This window comes from Procambarus clarkii, chromosome 34 (assembly GCF_040958095.1).
Source record: "Procambarus clarkii isolate CNS0578487 chromosome 34, FALCON_Pclarkii_2.0, whole genome shotgun sequence".
Lineage (NCBI taxonomy): Eukaryota > Metazoa > Arthropoda > Malacostraca > Decapoda > Cambaridae > Procambarus > Procambarus clarkii.
This window is the reverse complement of record NC_091183.1, coordinates 35,054,683-35,072,530: the sequence shown is the minus strand read 5'-3', so window position 1 is coordinate 35,072,530 and position 17,848 is coordinate 35,054,683. Positions and strand designations below refer to the sequence as shown.

Sequence of the window (17,848 nt, the reverse complement as noted above, 5' to 3'; positions counted from 1 at the left end):
TAGAATACGCAGTTCAATTTTGGTTACCATACTACAGAGGTTCAAGGGGATCCAAGGGGTTGTCATAGCCAGGGGGTGGTAATGGGGAACGAGCTCCCATGACCTATAAAATGCTCCTATATGGCATGCATCTCCAATAGTCTCTGACAACCAAGTCCAACTCCTGGCCTGCACAGGTGGCTTAGTCTTTAAGTCCGGCAGAACTGCTTTTACTGACAGGAGAAGGGGCGAGGGCGTGCCTCTGGCGCCTTAACACCAGCTGCTCCGGGTAGATGGGACTCGATAGCCTGGGAAGGCAGCCCATCTAGGGGAAGGAAAACCCTGATTTTAAACCTCCGCTGCCTTGCGGCCATACCCCTTTTTTGGGCAACCCGTTCTCGCAAATTTAATAAGTCAATATTGACTTATTAAATATGTGCATAGGTGACATACTTAACATAATAGATACCCTTAAAAAGATTCATAGAAAACACCGACCTTACCTAACCTTGTTAGTATCTTAAGATAAGCATCTTATTGCTTCGTAATTACAATTATTACCTAACCTATAATAGGTATAGGTTAAATAATAATTGTAATTACGAAGCAATAAGATGCTTATCTTAAGATACTAACAAGGTTATGTAAGGTCGGTGTTTTCTATGAATCTTTTTAAGGGTATCTATTATGTTTAGTATATCACCTATGCACGTAGTTAACACTTTCGCGCTCTCAGCGCTAAAAAAAAACCATACCCCAGATGCTTTCGGCACTTCGCGCGCCTACGTGGTAAGACCGAAAAAGTGTACACTCTTTTGACTGTCCTGACAAGAATTGAAGGCGTACGTATTTAAATTTGGTATCACTGTTCGCAATGAAATTGTCTATAAGAGCATACCTATAAAATGCCGCCCAAGCATAAGGAGTATCAACACCAAATAAAAAACTATGCAGATCACTCGCCGAGAGCGCCAAACAGCAACAAAATGTTTCCACTTTCTTAATGGTTGCGAAGCCTACAGTTGTCCTACATCGCTAATTTTGGTATCATTGGAATCGCAATAAAATTCTCTACACGGACATATGCATATGAATGTTTAATATAGGTAATTGCCCACCCGCAAGAGTGTGTGAAGTGGAGAGTAGTTAGCCGCGAGCGCACTGGCGAAAACACAGGGGGGAAATCATGCTTGGAAAGTTTATACGTTTCCTGACCCTACTTTTCTATGTACGTATTTCTTTTTTATACCAATGTGTTCGCAATAAAATTTTCTATAAGATGAACTGTATAACATTGGTACAAAGCATGTGTAAGAGAAGCGCCAAATATAGAACCACGTCGCTCAGTATGCGTTCGCGGCAGAAACGAACGCATTGTTTTCGTTCGTTTGATGTTTGTCATGTTTATACTTGTTGAAACATTTTATAATTTGTATGACAGTGATCGCAGTAAAATTCCCTACACAGACATATACATAACACATACAAATATTTCCCACGTGTTGGATATATCAACGGCTAAAGGGAACCCACTGCCACACGCTCGCCACACCCCCAAACATACTTTGTGTATTTTTTTTTTTACTCATAGAAGTTTATGAGATATAATATTCATTCTGGTACCAAAAAATTCGCAAATAAATTCTCTACAAAACAAAAGTATCCCCATCCATTTCGGTTAAAAAATGGAATTTATACAAATATTTTTTCGATTGACGAGAAAAGTAGGCAGTTATGCGGAATCGTAAGAAAAACCAGTGACGAGTTATCTCTAATATAAAGCGCGAAAGTGTTAATAAGTCAATATTGACTTTACGAATTTGCGAGAACGGGTTGTTTTGGGAAAGGCTTCAGGAGTCAACCTCGAGGAAAAATCCGGAGTTGAAGCCCCTAAGGCAATTCGTTGTTGACGTCAACTTCGTTCTGGCAGCTCCTGCGACGTTGCTGGAACCATGTGTATTGGCATTTGCCTTTCTATTGGATAATTTCAGCAACGTGGAGAGGGGGGACCTACTGCATGGGTAACAGCTTCTCCTCCATATCTACCTACCCAGGCTTTGCGCCCTGTCAGGGTGCAACTCCATAGTCTTCCGAGACTGAAGGATGCCTACTACTACAGAACGAACATAAATTCACTTGAACATGTTCAGCAAAGGTTGGCAAAGCTAATTCCAGTAATTACCAGATTACCTTCCATATGAAGAAATATTGAAAATACTTAATTTACATTCTCTAGAATGGCGAATAATTAGGGGTGACATGATCAAAGTATACAATTGGATGAATAGGCATAACAAGGAGGAAGATATTAGGTATTAAATATAGCATCACAAAAGTGAAAATGAAATAAAGGAAATAAACTGCATGTTTAGATTTAAGAAAGACCTGGCTAAATACTTGTTTGGAAACCAGGTTGTTGATTTGTAGAACGGATTACAGTGAGACATAGTAGAAGAGGGATCACTTGCTAATTATCCAAGACGGACAGAAACGCCGTCACATCCTTATTTTCACATGTTTCAGCAAACCTCTCATGTCTACCACTGACAGAGCCGTGTCTGCCACCCACCTCACCTAACCAGTAAAGATATAGACATTCACTTCATTTTCTCTTGTCCTTACATTTTATATTTAAATTAATAATTTTATTAGGAATGTTTTTTCCCCCATCTGATCAGACATGTGTGTATTTCCACAGCTGTACTTTAGGGTTTAAATGACTAAACTGATGAATAAAATGATAAACATACTTTTGCTTTGAGTATGCCCTCAAGAATTTTTGGGTCACAGAAGTTTGTTTCATCAGTAATATCTAGCTTTTTTTTGCCATCTTGAGACCATGACAAGAGAGTATCAAAATCAGGAGGTACAACATCAGGACACTGTGGCAGCCAAACAACTTCTTCTTCAACTTGAATATGCTGAAATTTGTAAAGCCAACTATTACTACAAAATTATTACAATTAATGCTTTTTATACCAATCCCCCACTCCAATCTACCCCTATAACATAATATATTATATTGTGTGTGTGTATATATATTTTTGTAATTTCTTCAAGAATATTAATGTATTTTCTAATTATGTGTACCCACCTCTTGACTGCTGTCCCAATTCAGATTGGTAGATGCCTCAAGACCTTCAAGTCGAAGACCAAGACCTCTACGTCCTCTTTGTCTGCTTGCTTCCACAGGATCTACAAGACCTTGTCCATACTTACCTAAGCCTTTGCCTTCCTGGTAACCCATATTTTTCTGAAGAACAAAAAATATATAATTATCATATACATTACCATTATTATTACCACCATTTGCTACTTTAAAGGGTGGGAAGTGTTCACTAAGAAAGTAGGGAAACTCATCATACTCACAGCTTTAACAACATTTTGAGCACACTGTTAATGCCACACGCAATAAGAGAACAATAAGAACGATATCTTCCAGCTGAGTCAGCCCCACCCCAGCCAAGGAAGACCGAGCCTGCTGATTGTAAACACTGACAAAACCCATAGAAATTACCATCGGAGCTACTTATCTATACTTGGTAATTAATAATATTGACAATTTGCATATCAACAATAAAGAGAACCCATATAAACATGCATTATATATCAGTCTACTACATAAAGAAGATAACTTAAGTGTACCAGTGATGTCAGAAGGCTATGACAACTTTGTTTCTACACAAATGCCAGAAGCCTAGTAAAAAAATTTAATATATTGTGCGCACACATAGAGGCTGAGAATCCCGACATCACTGGCATCATCAAAAGATGGGAATGAGAGGACATAATGGAAGGGAAATTCCATCTCCCAGGATACCATCCACCATTCAGAAAGGACAGAACAAGATCAGGTGGTATAATGCTATATATAAAAGAGGATTTTGAATGCAGCCAACAGTGAGGAACTAAACACCATGGTATCCTCAGAATCTATATGGTGTAACATACCTGTACTAGCTCAAAATAATAGCAAACTGACAGTGGAAGTATGCAACAAGGCTGGTGCAGCAACAGCAATGGAGGTTGAACTGCATAATGTGATCAATGCAGCTAAGCAGGTACAAGGAAAGAAACCAACTGATAAAAATAGTGTTCACAAATGAGGCTGCAAAAAGGGCTAATTCCAGAAAAGAGCATTTTTTAATGTACTGTACCAAGATACATACTAGTATTTCTATAAATGGACATGGCAAATGGAGAGAGAACTACAGCAGCCAAGACAATGATGAAGCTCAGAGAGAAGGGAGGGAATTGGAGAAATTACATTCCATATCTGAGTTCCAGAGGAGGGTTGGGATCCCATAACCAACAGTTCAGCAACACCACAGAAGAGCACAACAGATGCCTAAGCAACTTCCAACCTTCCAGGAAGCACCTTCCAATATACACCACCCTCACCTCTCATCCAATACTGACCCTCCCTCTTGCATGACCTACCTGCACCCAGCACTAGTACATACTTATCTTCTGTATGTACTGGTGCAAAGTACACCAGTACATACAGAAGATAAGTAAGAATCACCCAAAATCCCTACATAACCCTTAACAAAAACTAAATCCCTCCACTACCCACCCTCAGACACACCAAGATACTGCTTTCATATTCTAAGACAACTTCCGTCCCCATGGCCAGCAGTGCCTCTCTTCCCTCTACCAAACACCTGCTCCACCTCCCCCATCACCCACATCATCATGTAATAAGGTCATTCTACTACCCAGCCACATACCAGTTTCCCACACCAGCAGATTGAAAGTCAAGGGTGATTATAAGTGAGAATGGACAGAATAAAGCAAGTTTTAATGTACACTGATGGGATTACAAACAAAGCAAGTGAACTTTGGGAAAGATCACATAAAGAAAATAAAGATGTAACTGTGCTTACAGAAACAAAATTATCAGTTGTCATAACTAATGCAGTTTCAACTGTAGTCTACTTTCTACTCTACTCAAGTATAAAGCAACATCACCATTTATAACTACAATTAACTCCTCAAGCAGAAAAGTCTTCTTCAGGTGAGCAGAGTACAGGACTATTATTTATTCTGCTTATATATATATATATTTTTTTTTACTGTAAACATTTATAATGAAGAATCCCATTTTCACCCAAATATACCTACTGGTATTCAATATGGGTCTTTACAAATGTTTTCCCACATTTTTCTTTAACTATTTAACTGCTGTCTTACTGAAAAATAAAAATTTATAAATAAAATGTACACATTTACCAAGATTACCACAATTTTTTCTTATAAACAAATAGAGGGCAAACCTACCATCATCCGTTGGGCAAAGCTGCTGTAATTGCTGTTATTAGCCAAGCCACTCGTTTTCTTGGTCTCCTCCGCTGCATTTGCAACATCCCAACCACCTCCTCCATCCTCAGTATCTGTAAAATCTCTGTCATCCAAATCTATGCTTAAGCGAGGTTGTTTCCTCGCTCCTTCCAATGAGACACTTGAGGAGTCCTCTTCTTCTGATGAAGTATCTGTGAAGAAAGGTAAGCATTGTAATTCTCAACTTAAAAACTAAAATATTATACGGTGAGGCATAAATTTGAAGATTCAAATATTTTAAAAACTAGCAAATAGTTGCAAAGTTTTTATATTTACTCAAGGCATATTTTCTTTTTATACACACTGCTTAAATTTATCAGCAAATATGAAAGCTAGCACATGGATGCCATCAGTTTCTGTTACTACTGTACTTTAATGTACAGTACTATAATTTCTAGTACTACTACTTGCTTCATCTTGTTTCATGCCCCAAGTCATATAAACTGTATACCACACTACCGTGGATTAACACACTACCACACTACTGTGGATGTAGTCGAGCCTGGCCCCAGCCTGGGGTCAGGGAGTAGAAGAACTCCCGAAACTCTCTTCAGGTAATATTTCATTCACCTTGGGCCACTAGGTTAGGGAAGATTAGGAAACTTTTAAAATTTGTCGGTGAACAATCTCTGTATGATGTAACCTGAAATCAACTTGATTTAACCTATGATAATGTATGATGAAGATTGCATACGGCTAATTGTGCTGTGTGGTGGTAAAAAATAATATGTGATATAGGAAGTATTTTTAAAATGAAAATATATGGATGAAATAACTAGTACAGTATAATACTTATATTAAATACTTGTGTATAATAACACAATTCACAATCCTTTAATTTGTTTAATAGTTATCTGGATTTATATTACAATTTAAATGTAAATTTTTCACCTTTTCCAATAACAAATACGTAGGCTATGCTCCAATCAGAACAAACTGAAACCTCAGTGATATATTATTTTCCCATGAGAGTTTGACATTAGGCCAGGTTAGGCAGAGTTGGGTTTGGGTTGGTGATTCAAACTCGCACTGTATCTTGTGCTACCCACTCCCCCAATATTAGTGCCTAAGACATACAACTTCACCATTGTAATCACTGTCATCAACTTATATTGTAGTTATTATGCTGAATACAAATTTTTGCTACAATGTACCTACATGCATTTATAATCTTCAAATTTAACTACAATGTACCTATTAAAATATTCTTTAAATTTTGCTACAATGTACCTATCAATAATTATCTGTTAGGTTAAGGACCAGCCCGAAACGCTGTGTGTGTGTGTGCATGTGTGCGAGAGACAATGTCAACGCCATCTGTTGAGCGCACCTGTCCCCATTTTCTGTTTCCTGGCGGAAGTCTGTAATCTTGCAGATATGTGTAATTTCTTTCTTACTATACAATTTTTACTCCTCAAAAGTGATGTGGAGGGTACCTTGGTTGACAAAGAGTCAGTTTACCAAGGGCAGTCCTGAAATCAAGACTTGTTCCAGTGGGAACACGTGGGCCGAGTCAGTGAAAACTGTGAATTGTCTGTGATTACCGTGAAGACTGTGATTGGACTGACGTATCCCTGGATGGCCCAGTTGTGGTACTAGATGGAATTAACATCCATCTGTCATCTAAGTTAAGTCGTGTTATAGGTGAAACCTTTAGGCAATCAGACCAAGTCCGTTCCATCCAGCAGTCGACCCCCAAAGACACATTCATCAATTTAAACATGCTGTCCATTCAAAACAAGAATTTTCTAAAAAAAAAAAAAAAAAATTATATTATATATTTGCATATTTAGGCATTGGTTAGGTTAGGTGTTTAAGTTCTGTTGGCGATTATTTGTAGTACGTAGGTGAAGCATTTACAGCATTGTAGTTCAAACAAAAGTAGTCACCGAAGCACTTGTTTTGGAAGTGTTGGAACGTCATCAGTTGAGTGGAGTGAAAACCGTTTTTCATTCATAAATAGGGGGTTTGGTGGGTGCATTGAAGGGACTTTGGCCCTTTGTTTAGAGGACGGGCTGCTTTAGGTAAAGCCAGCCAGCATGTTGCTGGCGGGTCGAAGTGGTGTTTTGACACGGTGGTGATACTGTGGAGGACTGGCTCACGATTTACTGAGAAAGGTGGACTTGCCGGCGTGAGTACTGTAGAAGAAAGGCTCAGGGGACGGTACCTTGAGTGTTGTAGGATAGAAGATAGAAGTGGACTCGCCAGGATAGAAGATAGCACAAGTGTTTTGTGGTGTTCTGTGCAAAAGTGACACCTGCAGTGTTGACCCCTGCATTCTCGCAAACCCAATGTACCTTCTTTATATATAAATAATTTATTTACTTATTTTTCAAAATCCATTGGTAAACTGTCTTGGGTACAGAGTGATTTTTATCCCCAGAACCAGTTATGCTATTCAGTTCTACATCTTCCCTTGGTTTCCAGTTACTGCTGGGTGCACAGAAGCAAAGCATGATGGAATCAACATTAATTTCATAATAACTTTATGGTTCTGGTTTCATGGTGTCATTCTCAATTAATTGAATTATTTAAATTCCTGGGCAAGTTAGTTTAGTTCATTTATCGTGCACCCCATACCCATCTTGTGGGCAGTAGTGAAAAGGATTAGAGGCACATAATGGGCTCAGGGACTGAACCCCACAATTCATTTAGCTAAGCAAGTTACAATCTTGATGAGCTAGTTACAAAATTCAATGCACATCGTCACAACAACAATGGGGCTCGAAACTGACCACAAGTGGTTTCTAAATTAAGCAACTGACGTGTGGAAAGCTAGTGTCACAATTGATATGTTTATCTTGCACACCACTCGGGGGGGGGGGGGCCATTCAGTGGGCAACAGTGGATAGGTTACAATCACTCGGTTACTACCAGTCCTGGGCAAGATGAGACATTTGGGCACATTTCCTTATACCTTATGCCTCTGTTCTCTTAACAGTAATAAGGACCTGGAGCCAGATTCATGAAGGTACTTACGAATGATGTTTTTCTTCTTAGCGCCTTCGTAGCGGCTACGTCGGTATTCAGGTAGGCACACTAAGAAGAAAAACCTTCATAAGTTTGTTCCGTTGGCTAAGAGTGTTGTCAACCACTCGTAGCTTTACATAAACTGGATATAACTCCATTTTTCTCTACTACACAACACGGAAGATCGATTGCAATATAAACAAAAAATTATAGTTGACGAATCTCGTGAAGAAGAGTCCTTTGTGTTGGTTATACTGTATATGCTTTCTCTGCTTGAAACTTGCAGTAAATATGTCTGTTATGATATTAGAATTAGTTTTGTAATAGCAAGATATTATACCAGTAGTTATTAAGTAAATAAACACTAGTGAACATGAAATATGAGACGGTGGCTGGTGGGAGCATTTACTATCACCAAATGCTCCACTGCACAAATAATGTTAGGTAAGAAGGGTAATGACTTCAAAAACTTCTCTCATTGAATACTTTAACCTATAATTATGTCTGTATGGACTATTATGGTCTGTTAAAAAAGAGAGGGGGAAGTAGGAGTCCAAGACCTCTTCCTGTTGCACAATTTGGCTGTGTAACAATAAGTAATTTATTTATTTATTTTTTTATTTATTTACATATATACAAGAAGGTACATTGGGTTTGTGAGGATACATAGCAGGGTGTTTCCATTCTTGTAACGCCACTAGAACGCGCAACGTTTCGAGCAGGTCCTTAATCTAACTGATAATTTTAAGTAGGTAAATTCAAGCAAAATTTATAAAATGATAACAGGTGCATTGCAAGAAAAAAATGAAATGAGAGAGTAGTAGGTATATTAAAGTACATCAGTAGCTCTGATTGCATTGACAGCTTGATTTATAATTTAACAAAGATTAATAGGCACAATACAGCAAATTGATAGTATATATAAGAAGACAGCAATGATAACAATGGTAAAGTTGTACATACAAATTTTGGGATTGGGCAGCACTATATACAGTGCAATTTTAAAGCACAAGGTAGAAAACTATGAAGATGAAATTAGATACTCTTTGGTTTTGTTTTTGAAGGAGGCAAAAGTTGGACAGCTTTTCAACTCATTAGGGAGTGAGTTCCATGGACTAGGTCCTTTTATTTGCATAGTGTTTACACAGATTAAGTTTGACTCTGGGGATATCAAAGCTGTAAAAATATTGATGCAGTTATTTAAATAAAAAATATAATGAAAGAAATATTACTGGTTTATTTTTATTCTATCTTTTTGTACAGTGTATCCAAATTAGTGGAAAAAATTAAGACATAATGCACAATTTAATGAATGATTCTAAAGAAATATGACTATTACATATCAAAATGATATCTTAATGATCCATGTTTAACATGATTTAATAAGGATAATACTGTACTGGTAATAATACAAGGTATAATTTAACATCTTTATTACTGATATTTTTTTATTAAGAAACTTAGGTATACACAGTAATGTGCTGCTACCCTATTCTATATGGAAGATTACACAGTGTAGATAAAAAAAACTAGCTATAAGCTCATCTAATACTCTCTTCTCATAGGATGGTTAAGCATGCATAGAATCAAGGGAGAAAATACCAGCCTCAATACAAAAAACAAATCAACTCTGACTTAACAACAACTTCACGATTTTCACAAGAGGGAAGCACTGAATCATGGAAACATTATATTATAATTACTCTTACCAGTTTCTACAAGACTCCTCTCAAACAATGTATTTTTTAACATGCTTAGGTATAATAAGCAATGTGCTGCTTCCTTATTCTGTATGAAGGACCACACAGTGTAGATCAAAAACCAGCTACACGCTCATCCAACATCCCCACCTCACAGGATGGCCAGTCATACATGGAATCAGGAGAGAACAAAATACTTAAGGTTGATCTATTAGCCTCCACTGGCAAAATCTGGGTTCAGCACAAGAATATTTTTGAGATTGAGATATATACAAGAGTTGTTACATTCTTGTACAGCCACTAGTACGCGTAGCATTTCGGGCAAGTCCTTAATCCTATGGTCCCTGGAATACGATCCCCTGCCGCGAAGAATCGTTTTTTCATCCAAATACACATTTTACTGTTGCGTTAAACAGAGGCTACAGTTAAGGAATTGCGCCCAGTAAATCCTCCCCGGCCAGGATACGAACCCAAGACATAGCGCTCGCGGAACGCCAGGCGAGTGTCTTACCACTACACCACGGAGACTGCAATATCTTCCAATATTCCTGAGTATGAAGTAATTAGAGCTCAAAGTACCTCATACCATTTGGCATGAAGTCACTGATAACAGGGCAATCACAGATATAGTGTTGGAGAGTATGTTCTCTCAAGTAGGACTGAAAACAGACGTTTTTTTCCACCAAGAGGGTTATAAACCCATGGAACCGCTACCCGCTGAAGCCGTAAGTGCCAAATTACAGCAAAAAATAATCATTAAGACAATTGGCGGGCCCTTTAATAAGCCGCCGGCATTGTCCACGTAGAGGCCACTAGATAGTTAGTGGCCCTTGGGTAAATTCAGTAAATATATACAATAATTGACAGCGCATCTTCCGAGCAACAAGGACAGCTACACAGTATCTCTTAGAATTACATAGGTAAACAACAAATGTAACATTTGTTTGCTACAATGTCGGTGCTGCCTGTAGAAGTTGAAAAAAGTTTTACTTTGAAATATACTAATTTTATGAGAAAATTCAACGTAAATAGGGCGCAGATGAGCTCCGATAAGCCAGCGTCGTGATTGGCTAAATCTTCAAGATGAAGAATGTTGCCTGCTCTCTGATTGGCTAAACGAAATACAATAGTGACCTCTGCATGCAGGTGAACCAGACCCAAATATCTTCGTAAGTTTACCTTCCTGAATCGCACGTAAGCAGCATCTTGGAGCATACTTGGGAACCTTCGTAGCAAACCTACTTGCAAAGAAATACACGGAGCTTTGTGAATCTAGGTCCTAGGAGTTAAGTGACTGTTGAGGGTTGTATCCTGGGGAAGGCCAGTCATTGGCCTGGATACAGATCACCTTGTACCAAAAATACTTTGCCAACAGATTATATATAACTTGCCTACCCAACTCAGCTGTACCTAAGCTAGCCAAAACTAATATGACCTAGCCCAGCCTAACAATACATTCAGTTTTATCAATTATGAAAAAAAAGGGCTGTGTCGAAATGACTGTACAACCTGACTGGCCATTGGCCTTGGGGAACCTTAATGAGTTTAAACAAGTTTTCTGTCCTGGCAATGGGCAAACAAAATTTCCTGTAAATAAACTTAACCTAATTATCAAAAGGTGCTAGGTTGGATCATTATTAGCTCACTATAACTAGAAAAGTTTAGCTAGACTAGTGTGATTAGCTAGATTAGTGATAGTCAGGTGTCACGGGCTGCTTCCAGAGGGGTGGAGGCCTGGTCGAAGACAGGGCCGCGGGGACACTAAAGCCCCGAAATCATCTCAAGATAACCTCAAGAAGATAGATGGAAGTGTTAGTACTAGAGGGGCCGACTTGTCCTGGTACCATCGCTGACGTACACCTGACTTTATGTACCTTAATTTGCTTGTCAGTTTGAACCAACAGAACAGCCGCAGTGCTGTAGGAGTACTCCTGTATTACCGACCTCTCAATAAGCTTGCATGATCACTGAGGTGCATGAAGCATGGCGTCATGAATGTGACTCACCCGACTGCCTCTGACTTACCAGACTCGCTAAGTGTAAGTGTATGCTTTTGACCTCTCTTGTCCATTATGCTGAGGTGTGTTTTCAGTCAAACTGTATCATTAATGCCAATATTTACAACCATTTAGATTACTATGACCTTCGGTACGTTATCCCGCGTTAACAACATCCGAACTAACTGATTCGGAACGCTTAGTGAGCGGTAACTGCCTCCCTCAGGCGACACTCATTTCCTTCATGTTCTCAAAAAATTACGATAATAATAAATATAAAGTAAATTAAATGATTCAAATACAAATATTTGGCATTATCTTTATAATTATGTAAGAAACAGAGACTGAGCGAGGCAAATTACAGTTCATATTATTTTTAGTAAAATTTTGATAAGTATTGAACCAAATTTTCAAGAACATTTTACTTGTTATGAACAAGTATGAATGTGTTGTTATTGATATTTTGGTGTATTTCTGGAGGTAGCTTATGTTAGTCTCGTGAGATCACAGTGATTTTAGTGTGATAGCCTAGGAAGATACTGTCAATTTATTTATATGTTAACAAACTATGTAATTGTCCCTTATACATCCAATTCAAAATATAAACAATAATATACATATATTACACAATATTATTACATATAAAAAAATAAAATAAAATGTTTATTCAGGTAAGGTATATACAAGAGATTTTACATAAATTGATCGATTTATAGATGGAGCTAGTACATACAATGCCTAAAGCCACTCTTACGCAAAGCGTTTCGGGCAGGAAAAACATTAATGACTAAAACTTAATACTAATTGAGTATAAAGAATAAAATGTGTTGAGAACAAATAAAAATAAAGATAAAAAAATGTGGAAACATGGTTGAAAAAGCAGCACAAATACAATTAGGTCGACAAACAGCGTTGTTTAAGAAAACAGACATGGGTTGACAATAGAGGGGTAAGGTAGGTTACAGGGAATTTATTAGGTAGTGCTTCGTTTTTATCTTAAACTGGTTGAGAGAGGTACAGTCTTTAACATGGTTGGGAAGGTCATTTCACATTCTGGGTCCCTTGATTTGTAGAGCATTTCTAGTTTGATTAAATTAATTCTTGGACCTTGATGTTAAAACAGTGAAGAGGTAATGTTCAATTGTCTCTAGAACATGGCAGTGGATGCCTAGTTCATTAGTGTCTGTCCTGTATTTATAGTCTGGTTATTGTTATATCTATTTCTGTGTTCTTTATGCCTGGCGTGTTCACAGAATTATCAGGTTGTTTCCTATTTCTCTCTAAAATCTTGAGTGATGGTGGAATTTAGGGCTCCTTTTCGTGCAATATGGGGGATTAGGATGATGTGTGATGCTTGATGTATCCTGCATCGCTCTTGCTAGTTGACCTACAAGTTCATTGTGGAGTATTTCACAGTGTGTCGGGTCCCATTGGATAGTTATGTAATATCTCTTTGAAATACGTTCATGGAGGGAGCGAGGGAGTTATGAGGAGAAAGCGCCAAGCCATTATGACTATATAGCACTGGGAAGGGGTCAGGATAAAGATTTGGGATGGGACGGAGAAGGAAGGAATGGTGCCCAACCACATGGACGGTCGGGGATTGAACGCCGACCTGCATGAAGCGAGACCGTCGCTTTACCATCCAGCCCAAGTGTTTGGAAGCTGTAGGCATGGATTGACAAGCTCTTTGCATATTTTTGTGTAGTATGTAAAGGCTTGAAACCCACTTTTGGAGTTGCTGCATATTGTATATTTCCCATTTAGAAGTGTGGTTATTTTTTGAAGTGCTTGTGTTCGTTTAGTGTAGATAATTATATATGCCAATTGAATTACAACACGAAAATTATCTAATTAATGCCTTGAGTATTGTTAAATATATATATATATATATATATATATATATATATATATATATATATATATATATATATATATATATATATATATATATTGGTGTATACTGGCAGCAGGTTTTCTTTCAAACATGTTTCATTGAATATGACCGCATATTCTGTATTTATTATTTGGTGGTTTAGGGCTTCTATCCCTCTAACTATTTTCTTAGCATCAGGGCTTAATTGAAATAGGAGTTCTCCAAAACTCATTTTCGTACTTTTAAGGTGAAGAAAAGAAATGATTTACTATAGAGTGTATTACATATATATGTATATATATATGTATATATATATATATATATATATATATATATATATATATATATATATATATATATATATATATATATATAAAGTTTGTGAGGGTACCACCTCTGGTGCCAATGTGGGGACCCATAGCCTCGGAGAAGAAAATAAAAAGTATTCAGAGGAGACCTTGTGGTTTCTCACTGAACACTAATATTATCTTCTCCTACCACCCCCATTCTTTTGTATGTACACATATACACACGCATTTTTTTTCTTTTTACCCATTAGTTTTAAGCTTTAGTCAGTAGTGTTTTTTCCTGCCCGAAACGCTTTGCGTAATAGTGGCTTTAAGGCATTGTATGTACTAGCTCCTATCTATAAAGCCAACAAACTTTGTAAAATCTCTTTATGTATGTACCTTTGCCTAAATAAAAATTATTATTATTATTATTATTATTATTATATATTTACTTTATTTGAACTTTGTTACAAAAAAGGAGTTACATATGGGTTACAAAGATGGTTGTCATAGGTTGTCGAGTTCCTCCAGCTCCTCAGATGGCGGGCAGGAACCCTGGATGCAGTGCGCATTTCCCCTCTGTATCGCCACACTGAGGCGCTGGAAAAGAAAGCTTGCAGCTCTCGGGTCCCTTGTTGTTTCAATGAGCCTAGAACCCAGTTCCTTCAAAAAACTGGTAGCACTTTTACCCCAGGCGCCGAGCGTCTCAGAAGCAATGGGGACAAAATTGTAGTGGTGATCCAGCTCTCTATACTTACGGGATTTGGCTGCTTCCCTGTGGGTGGCAGCGCCACCTGGTTGTGCAACACTGAGGTTAATGTAGGTGTTAGCCAGGGTTGATACGCACGTGTAGTCCCATACCAACTGCTTGCCAATCTTCCAGGGGTTCACTGTGATACCATCCGGGCGACCAATAAGAGCATCAGAGTTACGGGGCGTTAGGTAACGGGGCTCTCTTTCAGCTGGGCATCCAGCTGTGGTGAGGCTCCTCTTGATGATGTCGTTAACTTCACTGTGCCTCGAGTGCCATCCCCCTGTGCTTTGGCAGAGTAGGCCATGGTGACCGTACCTGTCAGCCACCACCTCGCCGCAAATACACCTATATCTGGTGTGGATTGGGGCAGCAAGGCGGAGGGCCACAGCAATTCGGAGGGCGTGTGGTGTGAGACGCGTGCCAGTTGCCGACATTGGGGTTGCTAACAGGAAATCCCCTGCATGTGGTGCTGCTACTGCTGTGAGGCGAGCAATGTCGTGTTGTGTTGTTGCAGCACCCAGGCACTCTGCAGCAACTTGGTCTACAATGGGACCATCCCAGCTGGATTGCTTGTGGGATTTTGGGGATGGTGGTTGAGGTGATTGGCCTGCACGAGAGGCCCACTCTGTGGCACAGCGTGTAAAATTGGGATCATGTACACCTGCCAGCTGATGTAAGTGGGCAGGTAGAATTTCCTTCACAAGGTCGTCGGATGCTGATAAGGAGGACAGGAAGGCTGGAACAGCGATTTGCGTTGCTGTTCGAACTCCGAGGCCCCCCAAGTCTTACGGGAAGAGAGGCTTGTTTCCACTGTAGGTCATCGAGAGAGAGGTTAAGGGCTTTTTCTAGCATTGATTTCAGTAACCGGTCATACTCACTTAGTTTTTGGCTACTGTAAGATGGTGAACACCTCAGAAAGTAGGTTAACCTGGGGAGGGACAGACATCTGGTGATGAGGTAGAGTGCATCATGAGCATCAATATCCTCAATCCTCCCATCCATCCTCTTAAGGTCGGCGATTTTCTTATCAAGGACCTCATCGATGGCTTTCAACCCCAGGGGAGCTCCTAGGAGTGTGCTGTCTTCAGGTTTAGTTTTATGGATATTTGGCAGAAGACCCTCTATTCTCTCTACGATGCCCTGGTTGGAACATATTATTTCACATTTAGAAGGGTTCAGGGTGAGGCCTAAAACTGCACCTTGCTCCTGGATTTTTCTGATGTCCTCCAGGAGGGAGTCTTGGGAACCAGCTAGGGTACCATCATCCAAGAACCAGATGTTAAGCTCGCTGGACAGGATCTCTGTGACTTGTTTGATGACTAAGCAGAAAAGGAGAGGAGCAAGGGGGTCACCCTGTTGGACGCCTTCTCGCGAGTCAATTTCATGTTCGCCAAAAAGTAGTTTAAGATCCATACTGTAGCATGAATGTACAAAAGGGTAGAGGGAAGGGAAATGACTATGAACCGCACGGAGTACAGCATCCCTCCGCACCAAATTGAAGGCATTTTTGAAATCTAGCTTGATAAGGGCCTTTTCGTCTGTGATGTTGGCGATGAAGGCTCGAGCTGCATGGGCTGCCGCCTCACACCCTTGTGGAATGCCAAACCCGAGCTGTTTTGGCTTCAGCATGTTGGCCGCTGCATCACTAACTGTTCTTGCAGCTGCCTTTGCGACGAGACGCCGGAGAGAATTGCCCACAGCTATTGGCCTGATCCCTCGATCCTTTTTCTTTAGAGCACAGAGAGGATATATATATATATATATATATATATATATATATATATATATATATATATATATATATATATATATATAGCCCCATTGTAGACAAAGAAGCCACAGCTTTGCTGGAGGGCTCTCACATCTCTTTTCACATCTCGTAAGTGAAACACGAGATGGAAAAGGGTGGGAAGCTGCCCTTTCTAGATGTAACAGTCATGGAAAAGAGCGGAGGTTTCCACACTGCAGTCTACACTAAGGAAACGAACATAGGAATGTGCATAAATGCCAAAAGCGACTGCCCAGATAGGTACAAAAGGAGTGTTGTTAACGCATATGTCGACTGTGCTCTCAGCCACAGCTCAGAATGGAAGCAAGTCGACGAAGAACTCTGTAGGGTAAGGCAGGTCCTAGTCAACAACGGCTTCTCCAATGGTTTCGTCGAAGACATCATAAGAAGGAAAGTGAAACGCCATGCAACCTCTGAAGAGACAACCAACACAACACCTATATCCCCTATTAGACTATTTTACAGGAACTTCTCCACAGCTCATAAAACGGAGGAAAGGGTCCTGAAAGATATTGTTAATAGAAACGTTATCCCTACAGACAAAAATCAGAGGATACAACTGACGATTTACTATAAAACCAGAAAAACGGCCAGCCTACTCATGAGAAACTCTCCAGACACAAAACAGAACGCTTTAAGAGTCTAACGTCGTCTATGCCTTCAAATGCCCTCTTGGGGACTGTAAGCTCCAAAAAACCCAGTATATAGGCAAGACAACAACATCTCTTTCTAGGCGTTTAACGATGCATAAGCAACAGGGCTCCATTAAGGAACATATAATCTCTTCCCACAACCAAACCATCGCCAGAGAAATCCTAGTAAACAACACAGAAATCATCGATAGATACAGCGATAGCAGGCGGCTTGACGTTTGCGAGGCACTACACATCAAGAAGTCAACACCAGCAATCAACAGCCAATTAATGCACAACTATATTCTACCCACCTCAAGACTCCGCTCCAATATAGAAGCATCAAGAAATATGGACCAATAGGCTTTCTACATACACTTCTATTCAATACCCATTGTTTTGTGTTCTGTCTTGTGTTGATGAAATTAATACCCTATTAATGCCACCTCTTGTTCTGTCTTGTGTTGATGAAATTAATACCCTATTAATGCCACCTCACCCCATCCACCTCACTAAAATGT

The 17,848-nt window shown here is 39.3% G+C and overlaps 1 protein-coding gene across 3 annotated transcripts in view; it reads right to left on the bottom strand.

Moving 5' to 3' along the window:
• The window catches only part of Cmtr1 (Cap methyltransferase 1), a 123,299-nt gene extending 111,109 nt beyond the window's left edge, over positions 1-12,190 (bottom strand). For 2 of the 3 annotated variants that reach the window (XM_069335772.1, XM_069335771.1), the window contains exons 1-4: positions 12,015-12,190; positions 5,260-5,471; positions 3,074-3,232; positions 2,730-2,900 (exon numbers count right to left, since the gene is read on the bottom strand). In XM_069335772.1, the coding sequence (XP_069191873.1) occupies positions 2,730-2,900; positions 3,074-3,232; positions 5,260-5,471; positions 12,015-12,060 (588 nt within the window). In that variant the 5' untranslated portion in view covers positions 12,061-12,190. Of the gene's footprint in view, positions 1-2,729; positions 2,901-3,073; positions 3,233-5,259; positions 5,472-11,863; positions 11,981-12,014 lie in introns of those variants that run through there. The other variant, XM_069335773.1, reaches the window with a different exon arrangement.
• Between the last annotated feature and the right edge of the window lie 5,658 nt (positions 12,191-17,848).